Source organism: Chondrus crispus, genomic scaffold, assembly GCF_000350225.1.
Source record: "Chondrus crispus Stackhouse genomic scaffold, scaffold_17, whole genome shotgun sequence".
NCBI classification, from domain to species: Eukaryota; Rhodophyta; class Florideophyceae; order Gigartinales; family Gigartinaceae; genus Chondrus; species Chondrus crispus.
The window spans coordinates 397,437-421,918 of record NW_005179069.1 but is presented as its reverse complement, the minus strand read 5'-3'; the positions used below and the strand labels follow the sequence as shown (position 1 = coordinate 421,918).

Sequence of the window (24,482 nt, the reverse complement as noted above, 5' to 3'; positions counted from 1 at the left end):
ACTCTGGCCCGCCAAGCGTTTCGGGCAGCCGGCCTCACATGCGACCGCGAAGTTCCATTTCTCATACCAGGCACGGCGCACCGCCCTGCTCACATTCTTGTCCAACCGTCCCCTCCAGCGGCTGGCGCCCTCCCAGACCGCCCTACAGCATACGATTTCACGATTTGTAATCCCTACTCCGCTGCTAACATGAACTCAGCTGCTCGGTCTATTGCCGGCGCCGCTGAAGGAGCCCATACAAGAAAACTCCGCACCCATAACCGCATTCTACGCGCTGCCTTACACCTTCAGGCTGACGACCCACTTCCTCCCCTAGACTGGCATTTCGTCCCCCTTGCCTTCGATACCCTGGGCGCTTGGAGCACCCGTACTACTGCTGTCCTTGAACACGTTGCGCACCAAATTGCCCTTCGCTCAGGCTGCAGCTTTGGCATCGCCAAAACCCGCCTCGCCCAGCGTCTCAGCTTTGCGATTTGGTCCAGTGTCGCCGCGGCGACAATTGCCCGCATGCCATGTCATGGGTCGGCTCCATCCTATCCTCCGCTAGTGTGATTCCTTGACGTCCGCCGGCATGCCACTGTATCGGCCCCCCCTTGCATTTGAATAAAATTACCTACCCGATTTTTGAATGTACCCTGTGCATGCCCCGATGCCCGCTCGTGTTTTAAAAACATTTTCGATACCCTGCTTGTAACTCGCCCCTTTACAGCTACGTTGGCCGATGTATCATACCCTGTTTGATAGAATATGTATTTTTTGCATGCAGGCGCCCTCTACCGATGCCCTGTTTCTGTCGTCCCGCTAGTACAGTGTGAATGCCCGGTGTGTCGGCACTGTGCATATCCGCGCATTGCACTAGGTCATGCCCTTATCCGCAGCCAATCTTTTGAATGTAAACCAGAAGTACAGCACCAATGCGCGTATGCCCGCTATTTATTGCTATGGCTCTGTAATGCACCTATGACCGCCGCCCGTGTTACAGTTGGCGCGCTCTATACCCGTACCCGCGAGGGCATGCTCCAAGCCACATGCCCGCACAACCCTGCTATGAACCCTGGTCATCTGATATTACCCAAGGGTAACCCCCTTACGCGTGTTGTACAAACTTCGACTACTTACACGAGACTCGTTCCAGCCGTGATAGCCTGTGAAACGGATATTGAGACCCCGAGCTCTGAGATACGTTAATCTTTAAGATCTGTGAGATGCTGGAGTGACTGCAGTTCCTCATCATGACACCAGAAGACTTGAGCCGATATGCCTCCTTGATTACAATTCTTTCATCTCTCAGAGCAGCGCAAACACTGTCACGAATCATTACTGAGGCTTCGACTTCAAATTGAGCTCGCGGCCCGCGTTTCGTCGGATCCCTCTCCAAAAATGCAAGATTGACGAAGCTGACACATATTCTGACCCTTGAACAGCATACTCGAGGGGATGGCGAACTTGTCTTACTCTATCCGATTTCCCTAGGGCCAAAATATGGCCATGTTGGGCAGGGCAGCGTGAGAACAGAACGCTGCGGTTTGAAAATCGTTGCGTGAACTGAATATTCCACGTTGTATGCACCGTCTTAAAATGCGACGGGAAAGCCTTGAGACTTGTCAGTCTGAAGGGGGGGACACCTCGACGTTTTACTAGGCGAACGGTTGGTGTGGTTAACATGAGATTAAAATGAAGATTGACTTTGTGACGTATGTACTGTGGTGGAAGAAAAATGATAACTCACTAATAGAGAGTTTACGAACACAAAATTCCGTTCCGCATGACAACAAAATATAACTCACAGACACTGTCGTTTTTTGGACGGAAAACCTATATAAGCCTGCTGTTAGGATGATTCACTACCGATCAATAAATGAGTATTACCTTCCAAAGCTTTTTGCCCCATGAATGTTGTCTGGTTAACACAGCCAGAAACATGCGTCAGAAAGACTACGCAGTTGGTAAAGCAAAGCAGCGACTGCGATTTCGTCGCAAGAACGTCGTGCTTGCCCTCGCGAGCGATGCCGATGAACTCTTGCTAAATCACTGCAGTCGCCGATCAAGCAGTGCTCAAAAAGACTTACAACGCATCCGAAGTATTTAGCGGCAAGCGACCCCTCCATATGCACCGTATGAGGGGTGTCTCTTGACGGTTGTTTTTTCCTATTTCGCAAAGTCAAGCGACAAGTAAAAATGAAAAGGCTGTTCTCCCATTTTGCATCTTACACAGGACAGTTGCGACAGCCCTAATATGTTTTTTTTTTTGAGCTCACGAGAATGTGACGAGAAGTTGCAACGAAAACACTGGGACGAATTGGGAAATCTTCCAACAGCATTAAACTTACCCAACTTCAACGCCAACGCCTCGCGATAGCAGCAGAACATTCCCCATACGGAGTGAGTCGAGCGGTGCAGTTGCACATCAGGACAGCGGTCCGCTAGTTATGGCGAATCCTTTGAGGCGGGGACAACAGTCTCGGCAGCATCAGTCAAGTCGCCAATTGAAAATTGTGCGGACCCTCTCTCCTTTGCGCGTGGCTGCGATACCGCAGGAGCCCAGCCGTTCATGTGGACAACTTCGAACGTTGCTGGCACGCACTTGCGACCCTGCTCGTCAGTGAACCCATATCGCTCCTCATAAATCCTGCTGGCTCGTTCAAAAACTTTGCGCCCGCAGTGTATCTCACGAGTCGTGAGCGCGTTTGTCTCGCCCATTCCTTTTAGATGGCGCATCAAGGCAAACATATCTGTGAACGGCACGATGATCCTGTCAACATCGGCAGTGGTGAGCGCCAGACCTGCGCCCGACACGAGACCAGCCGCGTCTCGCAGACGCACCATAGGGGAGATACGCGGCGCTAAACGGCCGCGCATCTCGTCTTCGGCGAGTTGTAACGAGATACGAAGCTCTTGTAAGGTATCGCCGCCAAACATAGCAGCGAGAAAGAGGCCATCCGGTTTGAGCAGCCGGGCTGCGCGACGTAGGAGAAGGGGCAGGTCGTTGACCCAGTGCAAAGCCCCTGAAGAGATGACGAGATCCAGAGTGCCGTCCTCGATGGGGATGGGGGCTTGCTCATTGTCGAGGACGAACTGCCGGTCCGGGCCTGCAAGGTTGCCGTCGTAGAAGGTTTGAGCTCTTGATAGAATTGATGGATGCAAATCGCAGTGGGTGAGGGATTCAATGCGGGACGGGTTGCTCACAGCCTGCACTGCGCGGAGGATGTGCGCTGAACCGCAGAAGATGTCGACGGCATGAGGCAGAGGGTGTGTGATGTCTTGGAGGCGATCGACGACGCGGGTAGCGACCTCATCGCGAAGATAATCAAAGTCATTGGCTTTGGGGGACTGCGCGGCCTTTACTTTTTGTTGGGTCTTCGTACGCCAGTCGAAAAGCTTTTGTTGCCGTGCCGAGTGGGTGAGCCCACGGAGAGCGAAAGTGCCGAGACGGTGTGCCTGCATTGCTTGGCGGCGAGAGGCGATGATGAAGCTTCAGGGGCATACGTATAAATAAATTTCGAATGGTTTTTCAGAAAGTTTTTCGGGCGACGTGAAAGCCACTGTCGCGTCTTCGCACACATGGCGCTTTCCCAAGAGAACAGAGAAGACTGCATTATGAAGGGGATATGTAACAGGCGAAATAGACAGGCAAGATAACGGAGAAAAGTTATACACATTTACAAAAGTAGGCTCTTCACTTTCGACGATGAAACGAGCAGAGCGCTGCTACACCCTAGGCCCTCTCCCCCCGAATGCGCCTAGCCAATTGAATATCCTTAGGCATGATAGTCACACGCTTCGCGTGGATAGCGCACAGATTGGTGTCCTCAAACAGTCCGACTAGATAGGCTTCGGAGGCCTCCTGGAGTGCGAGGACGGCGGAGCTCTGAAAGCGCAGGTCGGACTTGAAATCTTGGGCGATCTCGCGAACGAGGCGCTGGAAGGGGAGCTTGCGGATAAGGAGCTCGGTAGACTTCTGGAACTTGCGAATTTCACGAAGGGCGACGGTTCCAGGGCGATAGCGATGCGGCTTCTTGACACCTCCAGAGGCAGGGGCAGACTTACGAGCGGCCTTGGTGGCCAGCTGCTTGCGAGGGGCCTTGCCACCGGTGGACTTACGCGCGGTTTGCTTAGTACGGGCCATTGCGAGAATGGGTGTGTGAGAGTGAGAGTGGTGGAGAAAGAGGCTGAAGAGTTTGAGGGTTGGAAGGTTGGGGCGGTTGTGTGAGCTGAGGAGGGCAAGGCATGGCGGTTTAAGTATGGCGGGAGTGAGTTGGGATAGAATTGGGGCTGTAACGATGAGAGGGTCAAGCCGGCAGAAGTTGAAGAGAGATAAGTTAAGAAGTGGAATAGGAAATGTCAGGAAGGCGAGTTCCCCCTGTTCGCGATTTCAGCCAATGGGAACGATCAACGAGCAAGGAGGACAAGCAGAGTGACCAATGGGATAGTGGAGAAGGCGCGCGCCAAAATTTCGAATCTCAAAAAAGCCCGCGTTTTACGCGGCAGTGCCTTCCGCACGTGTTGGCGGCAAAGGCCTGACAAGCCAAATGAGCAAAACATTGAGTCCTTCCGTGCTTCCCAATCCTATATAAACCCCCGAGCGACACAACTCCGTCTCCTCATTCCCCTCCTCACCGCTTCAGTCCTTCTCTCACCTCACTCTCATCAACCTTTTCGGAGTTCCCCAGTTTAAAACCTTTATCAATCATGTCTGGCCGCGGCAAAGGAGGCAAGGGTCTTGGAAAGGGTGGCGCCAAGCGTCATCGCAAGGTCTTGCGCGATAACATCCAGGGCATCACTAAGCCAGCTATCCGTCGTCTGGCTCGCAGAGGTGGTGTCAAGCGTATCTCCGGTCTCATCTACGAAGAGACCCGCAACGTTCTCAAGGTCTTCCTGGAATCCGTCATTCGCGACTCTGTCACATACACTGAGCATGCCCGCCGTAAGACGGTCGTGTCTATGGACGTCGTCTACGCCCTCAAGAGACAGGGACGTACGCTCTATGGTTTCGGCAACTAAATGGAAGCACGATGATTGCTTTCTCCCTCGTCGAGTCGCACACCACGTCTTGATTGAGAATTGACACTGCCCACAAAAGGGCTCAAAACAAATGGTGGTTTATTACCACCATGACTGAATGATACTTGTCTGGCCACAACCAAATAGTCTGTTGAATAGTTACTGTTTTTACCTCTTCAATAGGCGGATATTTCAGATTTAACCCCGTCACTCGTCCTTTCAGACGTCAACCGCTGGCCGTCGTCCGTGGTCGCCATCCGCGACGAATAGTCATACCTAGCAAGTTCCTCACGTTATCAAATTTCACCAAAATACCCTTCCCGTATACAAGGTCAGTTATCTCTGCCGAAATTTCGAAGGCATTTGGTCTTGTAGGATATTGAAAAGCTTTTGGTAAAGTCGTCTTCACGCCTGGGAAGCGATCTCTAGTCACAGCTTTGGCGATGCAGCAACCTCGCAGACCTTCGATTCCTGCAAACTTATCCGAACCGGATTCCTTTGTCCCACCGAACGGCATACTCTGGCACAAATAGTTCGTAGCAAAATCATTCACATTCCCCATTCCCACCCGAATGGCACTTAGGATAGTGTCGGCACGACCACTGTCTTCAGAGTAGACAGAAGAACCCAACCCGAACGGGCAAGAGTTGACCATCTTCACCAACACGTTATCATTGCTCCATGCGATCAAGGACACGACCGGGCCAAATACCTCCTCTTTCGCAATGCGCATCCTCGGCGTTACTCCCTTTAGTACCGTCGCCTCAAAGAAAGATCCCTTCCCATTGACCTTCGCTGCCTTGCCCCCCACCAACAACTCCGCGCCCTGCTTGACAGCATCATCCACAAGGTCCTTTACATGTGCCAGCGCACTCTCCCCCATTGTCATCGCACCCATATCTACCCCCAGTCGGATAGCCTTCGCGCCCGCCACTACATGACCCGCAAATTCGTCCATTACCACCTCATGCACAAAAACCCTTTCAACCGCGATGCAATTCTGCCCAGCGTTCTGAAACACGCCACGCAAGCAAATAGTGGCTGCGTGTTTGACATTGGCGTCATCACACACGATGAAGGGATCCTTGCCACCGAGCTCAAGCACGACAGGAAGCAGCCTCTTTGCTGCTGCTAGCGCAACCTTACGCCCAATGATTGTACTACCCGTGAAGAACAGTTTGTCAATATCAGCGTTAACCAGCGCTTGACCGACGACGCCATCGCCAACGACAAGCTGCATGAGCTCTGGCGAATGCCCGCATAACGCAAGCGCTCTGCGGACGAGGCGGGCAAAGTAGAGCGAGGACCAGCTGGTGTGCTCGGAAGGCTTGACCACGACTGCGTTACCCGCGAACAGCGAGGCGATAACAGGGTTCATAAGGTTATGCAGCGGATAATTCCACGGCGCGATCGCGGCGATAACGCCCAGCGGCATATACTCTACAGTGGCCTTCTTGTGAATGGTCATCGGACCCACTGTGCGGCGATCGGGAACGAGAGCGTTTTCGCCTTCGGCGATGACCCAGCGCAGCTTTTCCATGGTGGGGATGATCTCGCCGAGGGAGGCGTCGAGCAAGGTTTTGCCACTGTCTCTTCGGCTGATTTCACAAAGGCGCTTCTGCTCATGGAGGATGTGGTTGAGCAGGACGCGCATGACAGATCGGCGTTGGGCGAAAGTGGTGGCGGCCCAGATGGGCTGGACTTCCCGGGCACGAGACACGGCTTCATCGACAGCTTCTGTGGAGTGGACGGGGACATAGCCCAGGGTCTCGCCGGTGGAGGGGTTTACGGCATGGAGAGTTTGGTCGGATGATTCTGCGACGAGCTGCGGACAGACGTCTGGGTCGCTGAAGGAATTGCTTTGCTCGTCGGCGTAGGGGTCGTACGAAGGTGAAGGAAGGGGGAATTCGACAAGGATTGGATCGACACCGACGTAAAGGTGGGCGAGGAACGTGAAAAGGAGAAAGAGGGAGACGGCGACGAGGAAGGAGAAGAAGATGGCGAGGGGAATGAATAGATGATCGCCTAAGGTTGTATACCATAGGTTAAATCGAGTGGAGAAGGAGTTGAGGTTGGAGGAGAATGGAGCGGAAGAGAGATAAAGGCTGAGGCCGTGGAGGTTGGTTGCGGAGGCCGTTAGTAAGATTGCGAGGTTGCTTTCGAGACTGGAAAGGAAGGAGGACAGACTCTTGGTGAGTCCGGGAAGGAAGGGTTCGCAAGCGTTGCAGACTTTATCCATTGAGAGAAGTGGGGTTGGAACGGACGTCATGCGAAGTTTGCCTCAAACAGTTTAAGTTTCAGGCTGCGGGTGCAATTCACTTCACAGCGATGAGCTTCAATGCTATCGGCATCAGCTTCCAGTGCCACTGGGGAGTTGGTTGCGCAAGTTGAAGAATTGAGGGCCGTGCCTAACGAAGAGTTCGCCGTGCCAGCACCCGAGCACCCTGAAACTTGGCATGAATGGATTGGTTGAACGGGAGTAAAAGCATTTCCAATAATTTTTTCAACCAATGAGTAATGAGTGATGAGTAAAAGCATTTCGTTAGGAACGGCCCTGAGGGCCGTTCCTAACGAAGAGTTCCCGGTGATGTCAAGCTCAACTGTACACATGTACACGTTTCAATCCACGTGTCCAGATTGAACACTGGACACCGTGGCCACGACGGAAGCGAACTACGTACACGTGTGCATATTGATTCGTGTATGATGTACACACGTGTATAGTCCGCTGGTACAGTATAAGCAAGAGGCATACAGCTCAAGGCCGCACGTGCGATGAACTCTTGAGATCAATGTTTGCCAGAAGATGCAAGTTGTTCGGTGCAGCAAGGATGAAATGGGGATCGTGGAGAGCCTGATGCAAACCGTTAAAGTTCAGAGAGGGTGATGGGCTTGGCTTACTCATAGCAGGAAAGGAAAATGAAGCAAGGTGTAAGGCATAAGCAATTCGTCTTGTGCTATGTCCGTCTCCAAGCCACAGTACCTGGCTTCACATGCTCGCAGACTGCCCACCAGTGTTGGCAGTTTGGTTCCCCTTGAGGGAGAAGTCCCGTGACTGCGAAGGGCAGCTGCTGCGACGCCACCTGGTTCTTTTTGTACAAATACTGTTGCGTACTGTATGTAATTTAATGGCGCCATAGCCTTGTCCGGGAGCTCACGGGAAAAAGCTAGACCTAAACCGTTCTCTCGCAATCTCTTCCCTTCGTAATAACCACCAATTCACATGGCCCTTATCCTCCAGTTTTTCTTATCCTCATCCATGACCCGAAAACAAGTTGCCGCTCCCAGTGCGAACACGTTTCAACCTTGTTGCATAATGCATCCAATCGCCACTGAAATGGTACTATCCTCACACTCGCTCCTGCAATATCTGAATGGGGAGCCGTCGTCGACGCACTCCTCTTCACATGCATCCGCATCCCGAGCGCTGTTTCAGACACGTCGCTCTTTTAAAGGAAGAGCGTCTACGGTATCTTCCTAATAAACTAATCTGTAACTCAACCCTCATCTTCACCCTCCACTCGCACATGTCACGCCCTCTATCTTTTATCTCGTAGTTACCGACAAACTCTACATATTGATACCCCTACCATCTGCGCACATAGCAGAAATATTATTTCAAGCATGGAGCTGTCTGCTAAGTCTTCCATCTCACCTGCATCTGTTCCACCGACTGCGCTGCCACACGTCGCGTGGCCACACACGTTATGTGACTCTGGCCGCTTCTCTCCGCAGCGCCAATCACGGCTCATGAGATTCACGGAACCTGTCCAGACCCTATTGCCCTTGCTCGCTTGCCATGGCGCCACATACAACCGTCGCTTTCGTGACAAGCACCAAATGAGACCAGTGCCGCTCACTCCTCATGCAAGCTGCACCGTGTGTCCAGCTCCCGTCCGTGGTCCCCCTCCCCTCGTCCTCCTCCTCCTGGACCTCATAACTATGACACTTCTGAGGCTGTATCCTTCCTTTTTTCGAGGGTGGTGCACATACAGACTGCCACTTTCCTCCCTACATGAACTGACGCCTGACGTTTCGGCCTTTCGAGAACGGACCGGTTACCTCAGAAAATGGGTTGCAAGTAGTGTGCCTGACAATATTGGAAAATACATGGAATGTATCGACCATGTCACCACTCACTGAGGGACCAATCCACCCACTTCGTTAGTGTTGCACCGTACCTCCTATTTTTGAAAGCTGAGACTGGTATTTGTTTACCCTTCTATGTGTCAATTAATCGTGAGTTACTGCCTCCCTCGCTGTTTGCTATGTGCGGACCTCCTCGGACCCTATCTTGAGAAGCGCACGAGAAGCGCAGCGTAACTTTACGCTTCGAAGGGTGCTTTCTATTCCTGATTGTACCGCCTTCCTCCGTACCATTCGCCAAGTTGCTCGTGCAAATAAAAAAGACCTAGAAGTGTCTGCAGCATTAGGAGCACACACATGTTGCTACTGAAACCCCTCTCATGATTGATGGAAATGCATCCTAAACTGTATTCTCTTAAATGTAGACGTCAATCTTCGGGAAGACAAAACGCCATAGGATGCTATTATTACCTTTGTCCTTATTCTGGTCCTGCAGGAAGGATCGAATGCAATCCAAGTCTGCACATAGGGCAATTGATATGCTTTTTTTCGATATAGAGTACAACAGCATAGATGTGCCGTGCATAGAGTTGGTCTACAAAGCATTTATTGAAAGACAGCAGGTGAGGCCACGAAATCGAGAATTCAATATCTGGCGGGCCGCAGATGATTTACCTTCGGATTGCACTGCTTCGCCTCCACAGATTCTATTCGAATTGTAAGCCCCGGATCTCTCGTTCAATACTTGAGTCCTTGACGTCTATCAATGTTATCTTGCCTTTTACTTTTTCAGCGTGATAGTCCTCTCTTAGTCTCACTAACATTTGCACTGCCGTCACATCGACCTCGAGCCATACTATCTGATCATAAATTATTGGGCCGCATAGTGCGTCGATCCATTTTTAAATCACAGCAAAAAATAGAACAAACGCAAAACGATACTGCACTGGATACCTTCTGTCTGGCTTTTTTCGACTAATAGACCGTAGTCCCTGATCGCAGAAAAAGCGACCGTGCGGTCACAGGATTCATAATCCAGAAATAGAACATCAGGCATGTGCCCAGATAACATATCTGCGTCCGAATGCAAAGAACTCACTCGACCTGTCCTGTTTGACGAAAACAAAAAATGCTAAACCAAAATATTCTTTGAACTGTGCAGAAGGAATAAATTGCTGACATAACACGTCCCCGAATGTTTGAGGAAACCTTTAAAAGAGGTGGCAAACATGCGGTGACAGTGCATGTGTGGTTCCGAGTCGTGCGTCCCGTTAGGCACGGAAATGGTCGAAAGGAATATAGGCCGAGAATGCGGTATGCACATGTTGCAGCAAGAACCTAGAAACAGTGCAGTTCGCATCTTAGATCTGCACACCAGAGCCGCGCGAACCGTAGAAAGGCAGACTGAAAAAGCTCAATAATTATTTGAGCCCAACCCCAATCTCATGCATGAGTCTCACAGTCTCGAGCAGTCTCATATGTGTTGAAAAGATACGTGTGTGGTGTAATGGTTTCTTCAAGGGTCTATGGGCGTGCATGAGACATTAAAGCATATTATACAATACCATATGCTCGAGTTCATGAAGAAAATGCAGTGTCAGTTTAGTTTTCGACTCAAGTCCTTCCTAACACTGCCTAAAAATTATACCCACCCAGAGCCACAGATGAAATTACACTGAAGTGACGCGTCCATTGCAGAGACTGCACTACGCCCTGTCGTCGTAGATACAAGAAATCTCGATGCAGGCATATACTCCGTCAAGTCAGTCTTCAATCGGGATCAAATGAGCAAGAGTCATTGGTTCTATGTGCTAAGGTTCTTGTCCACATTAACTCCAAAACCGCCTGGTACCAGCAATCAATAGAGTAACTGCATAGGGTGCCTCGAATATAGCAGTTGCTCGAACTCATGTGGGGTCTGGGAAATGTCGGTAGAAAGGTGAATCAAATCTGCAACTAAAACATCAATGCAGATGAAAGGAAAAGTTTTGCATCAAATCTGCAACTGCGAGTCAAATTTCAAACAGGCAACATCCCTCCTTTTCGCTAGAAATACCTAACATTTACAGTTGACCCACGATAAACACTATAAGATAGAAAAATTGCGCCCTTGATAGTGAAAAACACTTCTCGCTGCTGCTCCCCATTTCCTGTACGCCTTCCCTTTTTTTGTAAGCAGCTCCATTTCAAAAATGAGTCCCTCCGCGTTGTTCAGGTTTTCTGCGGTGTGCAAGGTTAATAAAGTGAACAGGGTGACTTACTATTTTTGAGTCGTTTTTGCACAGCAGTTCTTAAGTTGGAGACACTTGGAGTTGCAGGTTTGGTGGCTCTCAGGGTTAGTAAATAGTTGTGCCTGCCTCATTTTCCTTCCCCGTTCGAACTCCGCGTCTTTTATAGAAATCGTAGGTGAAACTTAGAACAATAAAGTGCATGCTAGACTACAATAAACTATCCATTCAGTCTATAACTAAGCTCTATATAATCGTTTGTGTCTTTTTTCAATATCCCCAACCATACTCTTCAATATTACTAGATCCTCTACTCTTCATTTAACAAGTCTTTCAGGTATGGCATACAAATTCCAGTGAAGATCTACGCCATCCTTTTAGAGAATGGAAGAGTGATTCCATCGTGAAGGACATTCACATTATGACTATACAAAGTATAATTAGAAAGACAGACGTACTGTGCTGGCCTTTCAACCATTACAACTCCCTTCAACCCTTCCACGGGCCCTCTGTGACTAAACCTGAAGGAAGCATTCAGTATATGTTTCATAGGCAAAACAGCTGCAATGGCGAAGGAACGAAAGAATTGCAAGTATACGTCTCTGCTCTTCGGAATGATGCACCCTTTCTTGGCTCAAAGCGTTGCCTTTAGCTATTCTAGACTTCTAATGACCTCATGACAGAAATTTTATATGTCCTCAACGTCTTCTCGTGGGGTTTAAAATATGTTTTGGCAACCTATGCTATTAATATTCCGATCATGTTTTCAACCACTTTCTGGTAATTAGTCATTCCCATGTCCTACTGAAGCTCTAAGCAACACCATACTGTTCGACTTGGTTTGTTTTGATCATTTATTTTTATTAAACCTATCTTTCCCGGCTTAACCGGTTCGCAACCCCGCGAAGCTTTGCGATATGAGCTCGAAATGACTTCTCCAACAGGCATATATGTTGAAGAAGTCATTTCTGCAATAAATAAATGGTAGTTCAGAGTTAACTCCTTGAGAGAATTCTGCAATCGTCGTATAAAATTTTCTCATGATCGGTGCAGAAGTCTGTGTCGAAATTTTTTGTCGTGAAAAATTGTAGACGAATTTGCGCTAAGAAAATTTTTAGTAAAGTTGTGAGTTTGATCTGAAACCCTTCTGTTGTCGTACTCGACACAATTTTCTACCGGTAAATCCAGTACCGCTACCGTGACCGAAGGTAGGCAGTGAGATTACACGCAAAAAGCAGTTGCTAAACGGGAGAATAATCTCAGAATTTCCTTGCGTCCCCTTGCCAAACGGCGCCAGCCGCATCCTACATTGTTTTTCTAGGCCTCTACATACATCTCCTTCATTTCTTTAAAGCTTCAGGCCGAATAATCTGAATTAAACAAGTCTATCACAAGAACCAAACGCACAAACGTTTGCCAATTTTCCTTAAACTTCAATTGCTTTAGCAAGTCAAAATTCTTTTTATACTCACGCCTCAACGATGCAAATGTTTAAGAATAATGTACACAATGGCATGGTCGAGTGAGCAGAAATCTACTACTCTTCATAGGTACTCTGGCTCTCAAATTCTATATATTTGAACTGTTCCTCGCCTCCTTTGTGTATAAAGGCGGCAAATAATAGTGGTGCATCAAAATGGAGGGATATCAAATTGTTCTTTCCTAAGAGCACCCCTACTGGCAAAAGCAAAACTTGTATGTTATATTTTCTATATGGACATTTATTGTAACAACAAAGCGACGCATGGTTAATGACCAAATGTTAAATGATGCACTGCTGTTTCGGGTTCAGCCGCTTCGCGCTCCCATCAGGTCCGGATTAGGACAAAGTCCTCATGACAACGAGCTTCCCTTGGGCCTATTGGTGCGAGGCAGTAGGAGGGCAGCCAGCGTCCTGCGTGTGCTTCGCATGGCCACCAACAGTTTTGCACAATGGATGCAGATTCTGCTTATGGTACTGTACACATCTTCGACGCTATTTTGACGACGACAAGGGAGGAGAGATGTGGTTGAGTTCCATAGAGACGGTGACGCTAAAAGAATTGTTGTCAAGGACAAAGGTCGGGTCTTGGATTTGGCGGGAAGTTGGACTCGTGCGATACACTTGAAAACTTTTGCGTAGTTGATTGGCCGTATAATGTTGAATTTCCAATGTCAGCTCCATGTTCCGCATTGGATAGAGCTCCATTTTGTCGTGCACTGAGAGGGGAGAGTTGGGTTCCCCTCTTGCAGAGCGCGCGCGATCGGGGGGCACGTTGGTGGGTTGTCGGGAGACCGCCCGTAAGGGACCGGTACGGGGCCGGGCGCGATGCCCAGTGGGAATTAAAAGGAAAACGGGGAGATTAGGACACGCCCAGGAGGCGCGGAGCGGTAAGGACAGGCGGGCGCGCACGCTACAGCAGAGAAGCAGTGCGCGCGCGCAGTAGAGGTAGGTGGGAATCGGGGACGTAGATAGCTCGCGTGGTACCGTCGTGGGACGGGGACCAGCGCGAGGCTACGACTCTGATTCCAGAAACTCAGGTTGTAGACCCAAGGCTTCGTGAGGTTTTACTTAGGGTCGGACGTCGGCTATATACTAGCTATATACTAGCCGACGTCGGAGCTGTAATTAATTAAACTAGAAATACTAAATTAAACGGCGGCGGTGGCCGGAGAAAACCCTCCTCGTTGGGAGGTATGACACCCATTGCACGTGGGGATTGACACTTGTACGCGGGGGCCTTGAGGCCCGGTTACGCGTGGCGACGTGTACACGTGGGCACCCGAGAAAGAGTCGTGCTGGCCGGGGACAGGTGTCCTGAGCGAAAAATGAGGTGTGTCAGTGCACTACACATTTGCATATTTCGCGTTCAATTCTGCATATTTGGCGATCAAGAATGCCACAAAATGCCAAGCCAAATTTCCAAATATCATATATTTGGACATTTCTCAGGACAGTAGAGGTGCCCAAAGCATACTTCTCACCGTTCCCCGCCGTCGGGCCCTCTTAGTATTTAATGTACAAGGTAGAGGTATCATACTATGCTACATCTCCGAGCTACTGTAGCGTACCGTACTACTGTAGCCGGCGCGGGTCGTGCCGTACTGCAACGCTGTCAGTAAACGTGGCTGCCAGCACAACTACCCTACTCGTGTGCGGTCGTGCGCGCTGTAAGATATGCACGCTCGCACGCTGTAAAGGTGGTACCTTACAGCGTTAGATCTAATTCTAGTAATTCTAAATCTAATTATTCTGCAGTTACACTACACGGCCCCCCTGTTAAGAGTGACCGTCCGCGGTCGCGTCTCCTGGTAGCTATCGTCGCGGGATTTCTCTTTGCTAAGGGGTATCGTTGCTCTGTTCCCTTGATAGTCCCCCTTTTGTCCTTGTGACTGCCCCTCTTCCACTGCTTCCATCTCGGGCGTGTCTGCTTGTTCATGACGCGCTCCCGACGAACGTCGTGTTATTACCCCTCCTCCCCACGTCCCGTCTGGTGGCACTGTTGATCCCTCTGCCGCGGGAGCCGCCGCCGCGACAGTCTCATCTCCGCAAGAGTGACGAAACTGTTTCTCCGCCGAGTAACCCGTCGAGTCCACATATAATCCTCTCGACTATTTCCTGTTAGGTAGGTCGAGCGACTGAGACAAGGGCTCGAGTGACGAGACTTTGAGTTTAATCAGGTAGGATTCACGGAGTAGTATCCTTTAGTATCTCGAGAAGCCGGTAGGGGAGAAGCATCGTTCGACTCGTCTGCCCTTCTTATATGGTAAGGAAATCGTTGCGGTCTACATTCGGTAGATTGGTGGTGATATCCCGAACAGATTAGTGTTTACCAACGCCCTCGTAGTGTGGGCTGTGGAAATAGTTTTCAGAAAGCGCCTCCTTCTCGGGTACGGGACCCGTCGACGAGAGACAAATCTCTGATCTAGAGAAGAAATTGGAAATCAATTAGTAGAAGATATTGTAATACGATGGCTACGATAAGGCCGAATAAGGCGAAATTCCTTGATGGTAAATGTGATCAACTTGCTGTTGAAACGTTTTTGTACCAAGTCAAACAGTATCTACATATCATCCAGATTAGCAACCTTGATGTCACCTTCGATGATTCAACTAAGGTCGGCTTTTCTTCTACATTCTTGAAGTACACTGCAGATAGCTGTTGGTACGTCAAGGCGCAGTGTATTGAAGTTCCAGATACCCAGGGAGAGTTTGAAACTGCTCTGCGGACTGAATTCGTACCATAAGACAGCTTTCGTGGAGCAAGGGATAAGCTTCGTAGGTTGACTCAACGAACTTCTATCACTGCGTACTTGATAGAGATTCCATATAGAGTACTACCTATCCCTGGGATCACTGAAGATGAGAAGCTCGACAAGTTTTGCTCTGGTCTGAAGCCACAGGTCAAACTGCAAGTTCTCAAGTCGAATCGAACTTCTTTCGACCAAGCCGCTCGAGTTATCTCAGCGTTGATAGTGCATTGATTGGTGCTGGAATGTTCAATTCTTGGGGAGGACAATCGCGTGGTTTTAGCACATCTTCATATTAGCCGATGGAGATAGGGAGCATTGAAAAACGCCAACAGCACGACAGAGGAAACGAATTCAGAAACAGTGAGCAGCAGAAGCGATACCTCCAAAATAATGCATGTTTTACTTGCCACAAGCCAGGCTGTAGAATGGAAGCATCAGGACGTCAGCAAAAGATGTACTGCGAAGAAAGGCACTCGGAATAATGCTCAGGTGGCAACGGACTCTGACTCGGGAAACGAGTAGGTCCATGCAAAACTTATACTGTGAATTACACTCAGGATGGACCTGGGTCGAGTGTATTGAAGAGTTTGTTGTCTGAAGTGAGCCGTCTGAAGAGTGAGGTAAAGTCCCTGAAATGCGGAGAATTATCGGTTTCAGCAGAAAGGCCAGAGTCGAATACAAAGCTAAGTCATGAGGAATACATCCCCACTGATGAATCTATACCAGTACAGCCATTGATTGTACTAAATGGTTGGCTGCATGGAAAAGCAGTTAAAGTACTTAAGGACGACGGATGTAACACCAGCGTAGTATCGACGGAATGTTTTGAGGACTAACAGGAAGTTATGCAAAATTGCAAAGGTATGGTCTTGTGTAAATCACTCCCAGAAAGACAAATCCGAGGAATATGAGGAATTCATCATTAGTGGAACGTTGAAGTTGGGAACCTATGTCTACACATGTAACTGGGTAGTAGCCAACAGAAGATATGACGTTCTACTCGGAATGCCCCGGCATGTCGCCCACAACCCAAGAATTGATTACGTTCAACGGGTAGTGCATGCAAGTCGGCGGTGATGAAATGCCTTTTGATTTCTATGGCAATGAAAGGGTGTCAAGGATGCAAGTGACGAACCTCAGTGTTAACAAGTTTCGACGGTTGCTTTGGACGAGGAGCAAGTCGAATGATTTTCAAGTATTCCAGGCTCTTCAAGTGAATACGTTTAACGTATATGATGGCAAGAGGAATTACAATCCAAAGCTTGATGCTCTTTTGCAGCAGTACCGTGCTATTTTCAAAAAATGAATTACCCAAAGGGCTACCACCTGAGAGAGCAGTGGATCATAAAATTGAGATTGAGGATGGAGCAAAACCACCCCATAGGCCACTGTTCCAATTATCTCCGGCTGAATTGGTGGCTTGTAAGGAGTATGTTCAGGATTTGCTGAAGGAGGGGAAGATCAGACCAAGTACATCTCCAATTTGTGCTCCTTTGTTCTTCGTGAAGGAGAAGGACAAGCCGTTGAGAGGTTTTGTTGATTACAGAGCTCAAAAAACGTATAATTAAATCAAACAATGCTCCACTCCCGACATCCGATGAGATGTTTGATCGACTTGGAGGAGCAACGGTTTTCTCAAAGCTCGACCTCAAAACTGGAATCCACCAGATTAGAGTCCGCCTTGACAATATCGAGAAAACTGCCTTTAATACTAAGTACGGTCAGTTTGAATATCTCGTAACAAAATGGGATTATGCAATGCACCAGCAACCTTTCAGTCATTGATGAATCGTTTCTTTTATGACTGTATCGATTTTTTTCTGGTTGTTTACATGAATATGTTTTGATCTTCAGCAAAGATGAGGAGAGCCATCTCAAACATTTGGAAATAGTTCTGAAACGCCTTCAGGAACATGACTGTACGGGTCTGCTAAGAAGTGTGTAGTGCAGTGACTCTGTACTGTACGCCTGGTCACCGCCGTCGTGGGGCCGCGCTCTCCGCCTTCGACACTTGTGTCACACGTGTGCTCACCCAAAGTGCACGCGTACACTTTGGATGATACCACACGTGTACTGTGCGCGCACACTTGGGAAGGTACCCCCACATGTACCACACGTGCCCGCACGTGTACCATACGTGGACACACGTGTATGATATTCGTATGACACGTATACATACGTGGTGCCCACGAGTTTCTACGCTAATTAGCGTGTAATGCTAAGTGGGAATTTAATGGTGATAATTAATTATGAATTACCCATTTAGTAACCGACGCCGACGACGGCGCTCGGCGTATATAAGTCGGATGTCGGAAGGCGCTACAGTAAAGAGGCAAGAGGTGATCCGACCCCATCTCTGGTAGGATCCTCTACGGATCCTATCTAGGTGGCTAAGTCTGGTACCTGCACCCTTCGTCGTCATCCGTTTTCTTGTTTTTCGTTTGCTTTTTGCCCTATTTTCTACATTTCTACGCTATCTTTCTTCTTCGTTCTTCTTTCTTTTTCTTGTTGTTTACTTCTTCTAGCGCACTCCCGCTAGAGTGCACCCCTCCACGCACACCGCGATCTACACGCGGTACCGCGTCGACTCCCCTGAGTTACCCGGACACAGGGACTCGAACACCCTGTTGGTGACTGTGCCTTGCGTCGCGCTTTCTACAGCGAGATTTACGCCCGCGTTGGCGGTGTGGAGGTGCACTGCACTACATTTTGGTCTCCGGACCTAGAAGGAGTGGACACACGATGAACAATTCACGAAAACCCGCCTTCCTAGCGTCAAGACTCGAGCCGCGTGCAGTACGCAGAGCGATCGAGCGCCGCGCCAAGATGGGCGAGATACCCGAAGAACTACCGATCCGCTCCCAGCGGTGGCTGTGGATGCAGCGCCAGATCAGGACCAACCAACTCCGATAATGGAGAAGCCCAGCGCGAGCAGCGGGGCGCGTACCCCAGTCGTTACGAAGATAGCCGACGTCGAGGGTACAGTGGTCGCCCTGGTTTGCGAACGTATACTTCATATTGAAGATACTCTCATGGTTCTGCGTGCTAAAATCTCCACGATGGAGGCGCGTCATGACCGCGCAGACGCTGAGCTACGCCTTCTAGATATCGGAGCTAACTTCCTGGCTATCCATAGCCAGGCCTTCGTCGGGTCCTTGGCTGCGTGGGTCGGGACGATTTCCCCACTGCGGCCGTGCGTCATTGGCGAAGTACTCAGGTACTTCTTGACCTTGAGCTACGACGATCGGACGTCGCAGGATCTGAGGGACAGGGAGAATCGGTTCTCCTTCGTGACCCTCCTCAGGTAGAAGGTACGGATCCTCTACCCAATCTTGCGGGTACATGATCGCGTTCTGTACCTGTTGGGGTAGGCGAGAACGATCTTGGTCCCCTCACCCTCCTTGACGGGGATACCTTGTATCTGTCTGGCGGTAATCGGGTCAATCTCGACTGTCGAGTTCGTTACAACGATACCCGCTACTACGAGGCGCCAAGCGTGCGCCCCTTCCAGATCGATTCGGGAAACCTTGACGCGGCGGTCGGCCCTCGCCAACCGATTGCCGGAAATGATTGCGCGCGCCGGGCCATGTCTCCATTTGGTAGCGGTAGTTCCTGTACGCTGTGAGCATACGTTGTTCCGGCGACAGGAACAGGCAGGCGTACATGGCGTGTCCGTACGTACGGTATAGCCAGCACACATATGCGCTGCCATTCGTGGAGGCGAAGGTCGCCACGTGGCACGCCTCCTCATCGGTGAGGAGGGGCACGTGAGGGGCCTCGCGTCCTGCAGCTCGGTCCGAGATGTCGATTTCTGTGACCCAGGGGTCCGTACCCCTTGCTCCTCTTGGAGTAGCGGCAAACGCGGTCGCGTAACTCGATGTCGTTCCGGTCGACATCGGTGAGGGAGGTCGGCCTCCCACCGGCAATGCCCCTTGCGTAATGAGGACAGGGTCAGCCTGCCACTCATCCTCCCCGACATGGAGGGTAGAGGAGGGCGAACTTTTTGCAGCGGACTTCGCAGTTCTGCCAGCTCTCCCTGCCGGTTTCGTATCCGGCAGGGGTAAACCGCGCCGAGCACGGTACGTGGTCCCTTCTTTCGTTGCGATACGGCGGATCGTTGGAAGATCGGTCTTCTGGCGGCTCGGCACCCGCTGTACGGTTTCGAAAACTGCTGCACGGGTCGCAGGTGCAAGTCCCGCACGAAGTAGTGCGCGAGGGACTGTTTGGAGAACACTTCCGTGCACCGGAACGCGGCGGTTTCGAGCCGGTCCGCAAACGTGCTCTCCGCTTCGTGGTATTGCTGTCGCGCCGTCGCGACAGCGTCGTACGCTTCTCCTAACACGTCGTCGGTTAGGTAGCGTTTGAGGAACTGGTTCACGAGCCCCGGCCTGCTCACGTCGTCGTGTCGCTGTCTGGCACGGAGGCCGCACATTGTATAACTCGTATACAGGCGCTCCGCGTTGCGCTCTAAGAAGTGCGCGAGAACTCGTACTGCAACACCTTCGGTGAGGTGTTGCGATTTGAAGGTTATTCGGGAACGGTAGGAGCTGGATCGGGTCCGTGCCGTCAAAGTTCCTCATCGTGGGACGAATCCCACGGCAGCGTTTAACGTCCTTCGCGATCCGTCCCGTATCACCCGGGATAACGAACCTCGAGGTGTTATCCAAGCGGTACAGACGATAGTCAGCGACGGCTCTGAACTTTTGGATCATCGTATGTACCGGCTCGAGTCCGGGTTCGGCGGGGCCTAGCGTGCCGAAGGGAGTGACAGGTAGCGTACGGACGTCTACCGGACCTGGATGCTGGGCGTAATCCTCCAGCGGGTAGCCGCCCCAGCGAGGATCCACGGAGAACACGAGTTCTCTGCATCCGCGGGCGGCTTCTCCAAGGTCGGGGTCGTCTCGATACGGCGCTTGTCCGCTCTGCCACCTGCTTCCGGCGGCAGGTGACAGAGCGTGGGTCTCGGACGCCACGTTGGCGTCCACTGGAGGTCGTCTTTCTCCTGCGTCGCGACTGGGGTAGGCCCCAGTCGGACGCCATCCTTGTGACGCGGCTGCACCCGGAGGTACGGTACCACCGGGACCTCTCGGGGGGCCATGGTACGTTCCATGTCACGGGCACGCCGACGCGTGGCGTTGAGCTCGGCGGAGAGGTGCGCGAACGCACCCAACTGTTCCGCCGACGGGGACGGTCGCTCGTCAGGTCGTCTTGTAGAGGTCGGCCTCTCGGGACGACCTTGCCCGGACGGTCCAGGCGAAACGAGGCGTGAGTCTTCGACGAGTACTAGTCGCGAGTGCAACTCGTCGGTTAGTGCTCGGAGATTCTCTAACGATTGGCTGACCCGGTCGAACCTCTCTTCACGCAGTGAGCGGAGTTCGGCCATAGAACGAGAGTACACGGCGTCCGATACGTCTATACGGAGAGAAGTACGTCCTTCTTCGATGTATTCTGCTATCCGTTCAAACATCGCCGACGCTTGTTCTTCGGAGGACCCGGGCGACGGTTCGCGGTCTCGAGGACCTGCGTCGCCGTCGCCCGACGTGGCAGATGTAGTTTGCATAGCGGCCGGACTCAGGTCTGCCGCTTCGGAGCGGATGGAACGTTCGTACGAGGCGTTCGGACGCGGAGGACAGCGACGATCTTCTCGTGTTGATCTGCGAGGGTATTCTAGGTCCGGAGACCACTGTAGCATAAACACCCCCAGCGGCGGAGGGGTGTAGCTAACAGTCCGACGGTGACCCTTGATCGGCGGAAGACGGGGGATTCCTTCTGCTCACGGAACCGAGCACGGGCCCGGTAGCAGTGTGGTAGAGCGAGTCGGTGTAGGTCGCGCGCACGCACGAGCGGATCCACGCCTCGACGCCCCGAAGCAGCGCTGGGTGACGTACCAGTGCTGACGAGCGGAGGCCGATCCCGGCTCGCTCGCGTGTCGCGCAACCCGACCCGTGCCGGTCCCAAACTAAAAGGCGCGCAAAGGTGTCGCGCTAATTAGAGTAAGCTGGACCGTTGCGCCGTCGTCGTGGATCGTGACCAAGCTACCTTGGTCAGCTCCCCTCCGGCGCCCTTCCTCCTATTTAATACACAAATCGAGGTTATCATACTATAGTACAGTACCGTGCAACTGCACCAGTGCGGGTCGTCCCGCACTGTAATACTGTCAGCCATCGGGCTGACAGCACACGGGTCGTACACGTGTGCGGGCGCGCGCTGTAAGATAAGCGCGCGCACACGCTGTAAGGTCCGTACCTTACATCGAGATCTAGATCTGATAGCAAATCTAATGTATACAGTAGTCGTTGGCAATTATGCCACACAACTGTGTTTTGGTTTCATACCAACATTTTGTGGGACTTTCTATCACGCGATGGTTCTCTCCGAGGAGCTTGCTTTTCCTTACGAGGCGCATGCCAATCATCACGTTCTCGTATTTGTCAGATTTGAACCGAGGGTGTCTCAATTATTAGGGGATGAGGGTCCTCCACACACGGATACACCGTCTTCTTCCTGCATCCGACGACATGGCAACATATCAGACCCCGTTCCTTCTGTGTTCGTTGCCAGAGCGTACAATGTAACTTCAATGAAGTTTTTGTTCCCATTGCAGAATTGCGTCGGATCTCTTGCAACGCGAAGGATCCATTCATCGTCGCTTCACTTAGTCCCTGCGAGACGCACGCGGATTAATACGCTTCCAAGTCGGTCGAGCTTGCCCGTTGTAGTGCAATGTGCGTGGCAGGCCGCAAACACAGTCCGACGGTCAAACAAAAAGAAGAAAAACAACAACAGAAACAACCACTGCTGATGGCACCCGCTACGGAGCGTTCGAGACTCCCTTTCCCCTTGTGTGGGCTTGCGGCCCATGGTACCTCAACTCCGACGGGGGGGTAAGGAAAGATGCCCCGCTCGGGAGGATTCTGGTGGTAGAGACTTGTGAAGACTTAAGTGCTCGGCGAGTACGGGTTGGGCTTGTGTACGAGATTGTAACCGCGGTTCGCTGGGTTGTAAGGCCAATGCTCGACGAGCGTCTTCAGCACCTTGCGTATAATTCAAGGTCTTCGACGGGAGCTTGTTCAGAACTAACCGACGGGATCGTAACCGTGTAGCAACGCTACTACCGACGTGTTGCCCGAAGGCTAAGAACACCCTCACCAGCGCGATCGCGATCGCGGTTGGTGGTACTAACTCTGTCTTATACAGTTAGACCTTGGACGGAGGCGCCGTTACAACAGCCTTCCTACGGAACATCAAAAAGTAGCAGCGCTACACAACGTGTTGCCCGATGGCTAAAACACCTACACCGGATCGGTCGCCACCAATGCCGATGGCACAAACAGATAGAAAAGGATAGAGGCAGAAATAGAAATGGATAGGGGATAGAGATAGAAATAGGAATGGTAAAGGATAAGGAAAATGAATGGGACCCCGAGCAATAGAGGATGTCGTTAGCAGCTTAGAAGTGAAGCGCGTCGCGTGAACGGAAGCGGTCTTCGACGAAGGCGAGATCTAACTCCGGCCACTCGGGTTACCGTTACTGACTTGGTGGTCAGCGGGCTAAGGTATATATCGCCCAGCCGGAGCCACTACAGTAGCTCGCGGCGCTAGATCCTAGATCTAATCTAATGTCAGCACAATTAATACTGACTAATTAACTAAATAAAATTAATAATTAAAATAAAAACTGTACAAATATTCACACGTGTGTCCCCCAATCCCGGACTACAGTATTCACATTCCAACTTAGTTTCTTTTTCCCTCACCTCCTTGTGCAACCCCTTATTGCACTACATATCCCCTTCTGAGCGTCCTTGCGCATCTGCTTCGCTCCTTGATGTCCAGCTGCATTTTCCATCTCGACTCTTTTTTTGCTTTCCCCTGACCGGCGGTCACCATGGGCAAGGACAAGACGAACCCCACACCTCCTGTGTCGCCGAGGCGCGCGGGCGATAATGTTATCCGCCAACGCCTTGGAGTTGGCCATCCTTCCCAACCTCGGGCTTTCGGTGGTCTTCCTTCCGTTCCCCGACTTCCCCCTGACGATCCTCCTTCACAACGGATTGTCCAACCCACTCCCCAAATTACTCCTTCTCCTCGTCGCTACGCCTCCCCCGCAGAACTACACGACAAGTCCATGCGTGAGCATCCCCTCTTGTTCGCGGCTGCTCTTTGATTCTTCGATCTTGGCGTTCGCGACACCATGAGTGTCGAAAATAAATTTGCCGACGGCGCTGGTACATTACCCGGTCACCTCCCCCTCGTGGCCATCCATTCCTACGATTGGTGAGCCCGCATCGCGGTTCCTCCTTCTATTCTGCGCGGCTCCTCTCCTTACGGCCGTCGTTCAGTCTCCGTGCGGTTTGTGTCCGTCGTCTGCGATCGCCTCGAATTACCACTGACCGACGGTCTCATACCTGCCAGTTATTTTTGTGACACCTGGCAGTACCGTACGGAAGGAGAGCGATCTTACTTAGACAGCATGATCAACTGGACCGCCGGGGACCCCGTAAGAGAGGCAAATCGCCTTTGGTATAACCAACGGACTGCCACCAACGAAGCCATGTTCTGGACGCGAGCCATCATTCCGGAAAAATTCCGTCATCTCAAACGTGGGAACCTTCCCTTCTTCCAACATACTGTACGAGTGGAGCGTCGTCTCCGTTCGGAAACCGGCTACTTCGTAGCATACCACATGCTAGAGGCGCGACAAATTGCGCGAGACCATTACACAAATCTTTATCAAAAATCCCTTCCTGGTGGGGACAGTTCGAAGTGTGTCAGGGTTTTTGGGCAGAGTTTGGTCCTGTGCTCACTTATTACGGGAGGTATCTTTGCGATGCGCGGTACGGGCTTTGGGTCGTATTCCTCACCCAATGGTGTGTGAAAGTGGCAGCGACACTACTCTGGGAAACCTATGACTGCTGGCGCCTTCGGTTTCTG

General features: G+C 51.1%; 4 protein-coding genes; 1 reads left to right on the top strand and 3 right to left on the bottom strand.

The window, feature by feature from the left end:
- Window positions 1-1,759: 1,759 nt before the first annotated feature.
- CHC_T00003070001 (hypothetical protein) lies at window positions 1,760-3,444 on the bottom strand. XM_005714899.1 is given in 2 exon segments: window positions 1,760-2,427; window positions 2,428-3,444. The coding sequence occupies 1 exon segment, from the start codon at window positions 3,442-3,444 to the stop codon at window positions 2,428-2,430; it is 1,017 nt and encodes a 338-aa protein (XP_005714956.1). The 3' UTR covers window positions 1,760-2,427.
- Window positions 3,445-3,715: 271 nt separating this feature from the next.
- On the bottom strand, window positions 3,716-4,126 carry CHC_T00008783001 (histone H3). Its single transcript, XM_005714898.1, has one exon. It carries the CDS (start codon window positions 4,124-4,126, stop codon window positions 3,716-3,718), a length of 411 nt encoding a protein of 136 aa, XP_005714955.1.
- A 563-nt stretch (window positions 4,127-4,689) lies between these two features.
- Window positions 4,690-5,001, top strand: CHC_T00009168001 (histone H4). Its single transcript, XM_005714897.1, has one exon. It carries the CDS (start codon window positions 4,690-4,692, stop codon window positions 4,999-5,001), a length of 312 nt encoding a protein of 103 aa, XP_005714954.1.
- Window positions 5,002-5,150: 149 nt separating this feature from the next.
- On the bottom strand, window positions 5,151-7,240 carry CHC_T00009129001 (Aldehyde dehydrogenase). XM_005714896.1 is given in 2 exon segments: window positions 5,151-5,227; window positions 5,228-7,240. The coding sequence occupies 1 exon segment, from the start codon at window positions 7,238-7,240 to the stop codon at window positions 5,228-5,230; it is 2,013 nt and encodes a 670-aa protein (XP_005714953.1). The 3' UTR covers window positions 5,151-5,227.
- Between the last annotated feature and the right edge of the window lie 17,242 nt (window positions 7,241-24,482).

Excerpts from the sequence above, each read along its gene's own strand:
- CHC_T00003070001 (XM_005714899.1), bottom strand. The coding sequence starts at position 3,444 with ATGCAGGCACACCGTCTCGGCACTTTCGCTCTCCGTGGGCTCACCCAC.
- CHC_T00008783001 (XM_005714898.1), bottom strand. The coding sequence starts at position 4,126 with ATGGCCCGTACTAAGCAAACCGCGCGTAAGTCCACCGGTGGCAAGGCC.
- CHC_T00009168001 (XM_005714897.1), top strand. The coding sequence starts at position 4,690 with ATGTCTGGCCGCGGCAAAGGAGGCAAGGGTCTTGGAAAGGGTGGCGCC.
- CHC_T00009129001 (XM_005714896.1), bottom strand. The coding sequence starts at position 7,240 with ATGGATAAAGTCTGCAACGCTTGCGAACCCTTCCTTCCCGGACTCACC.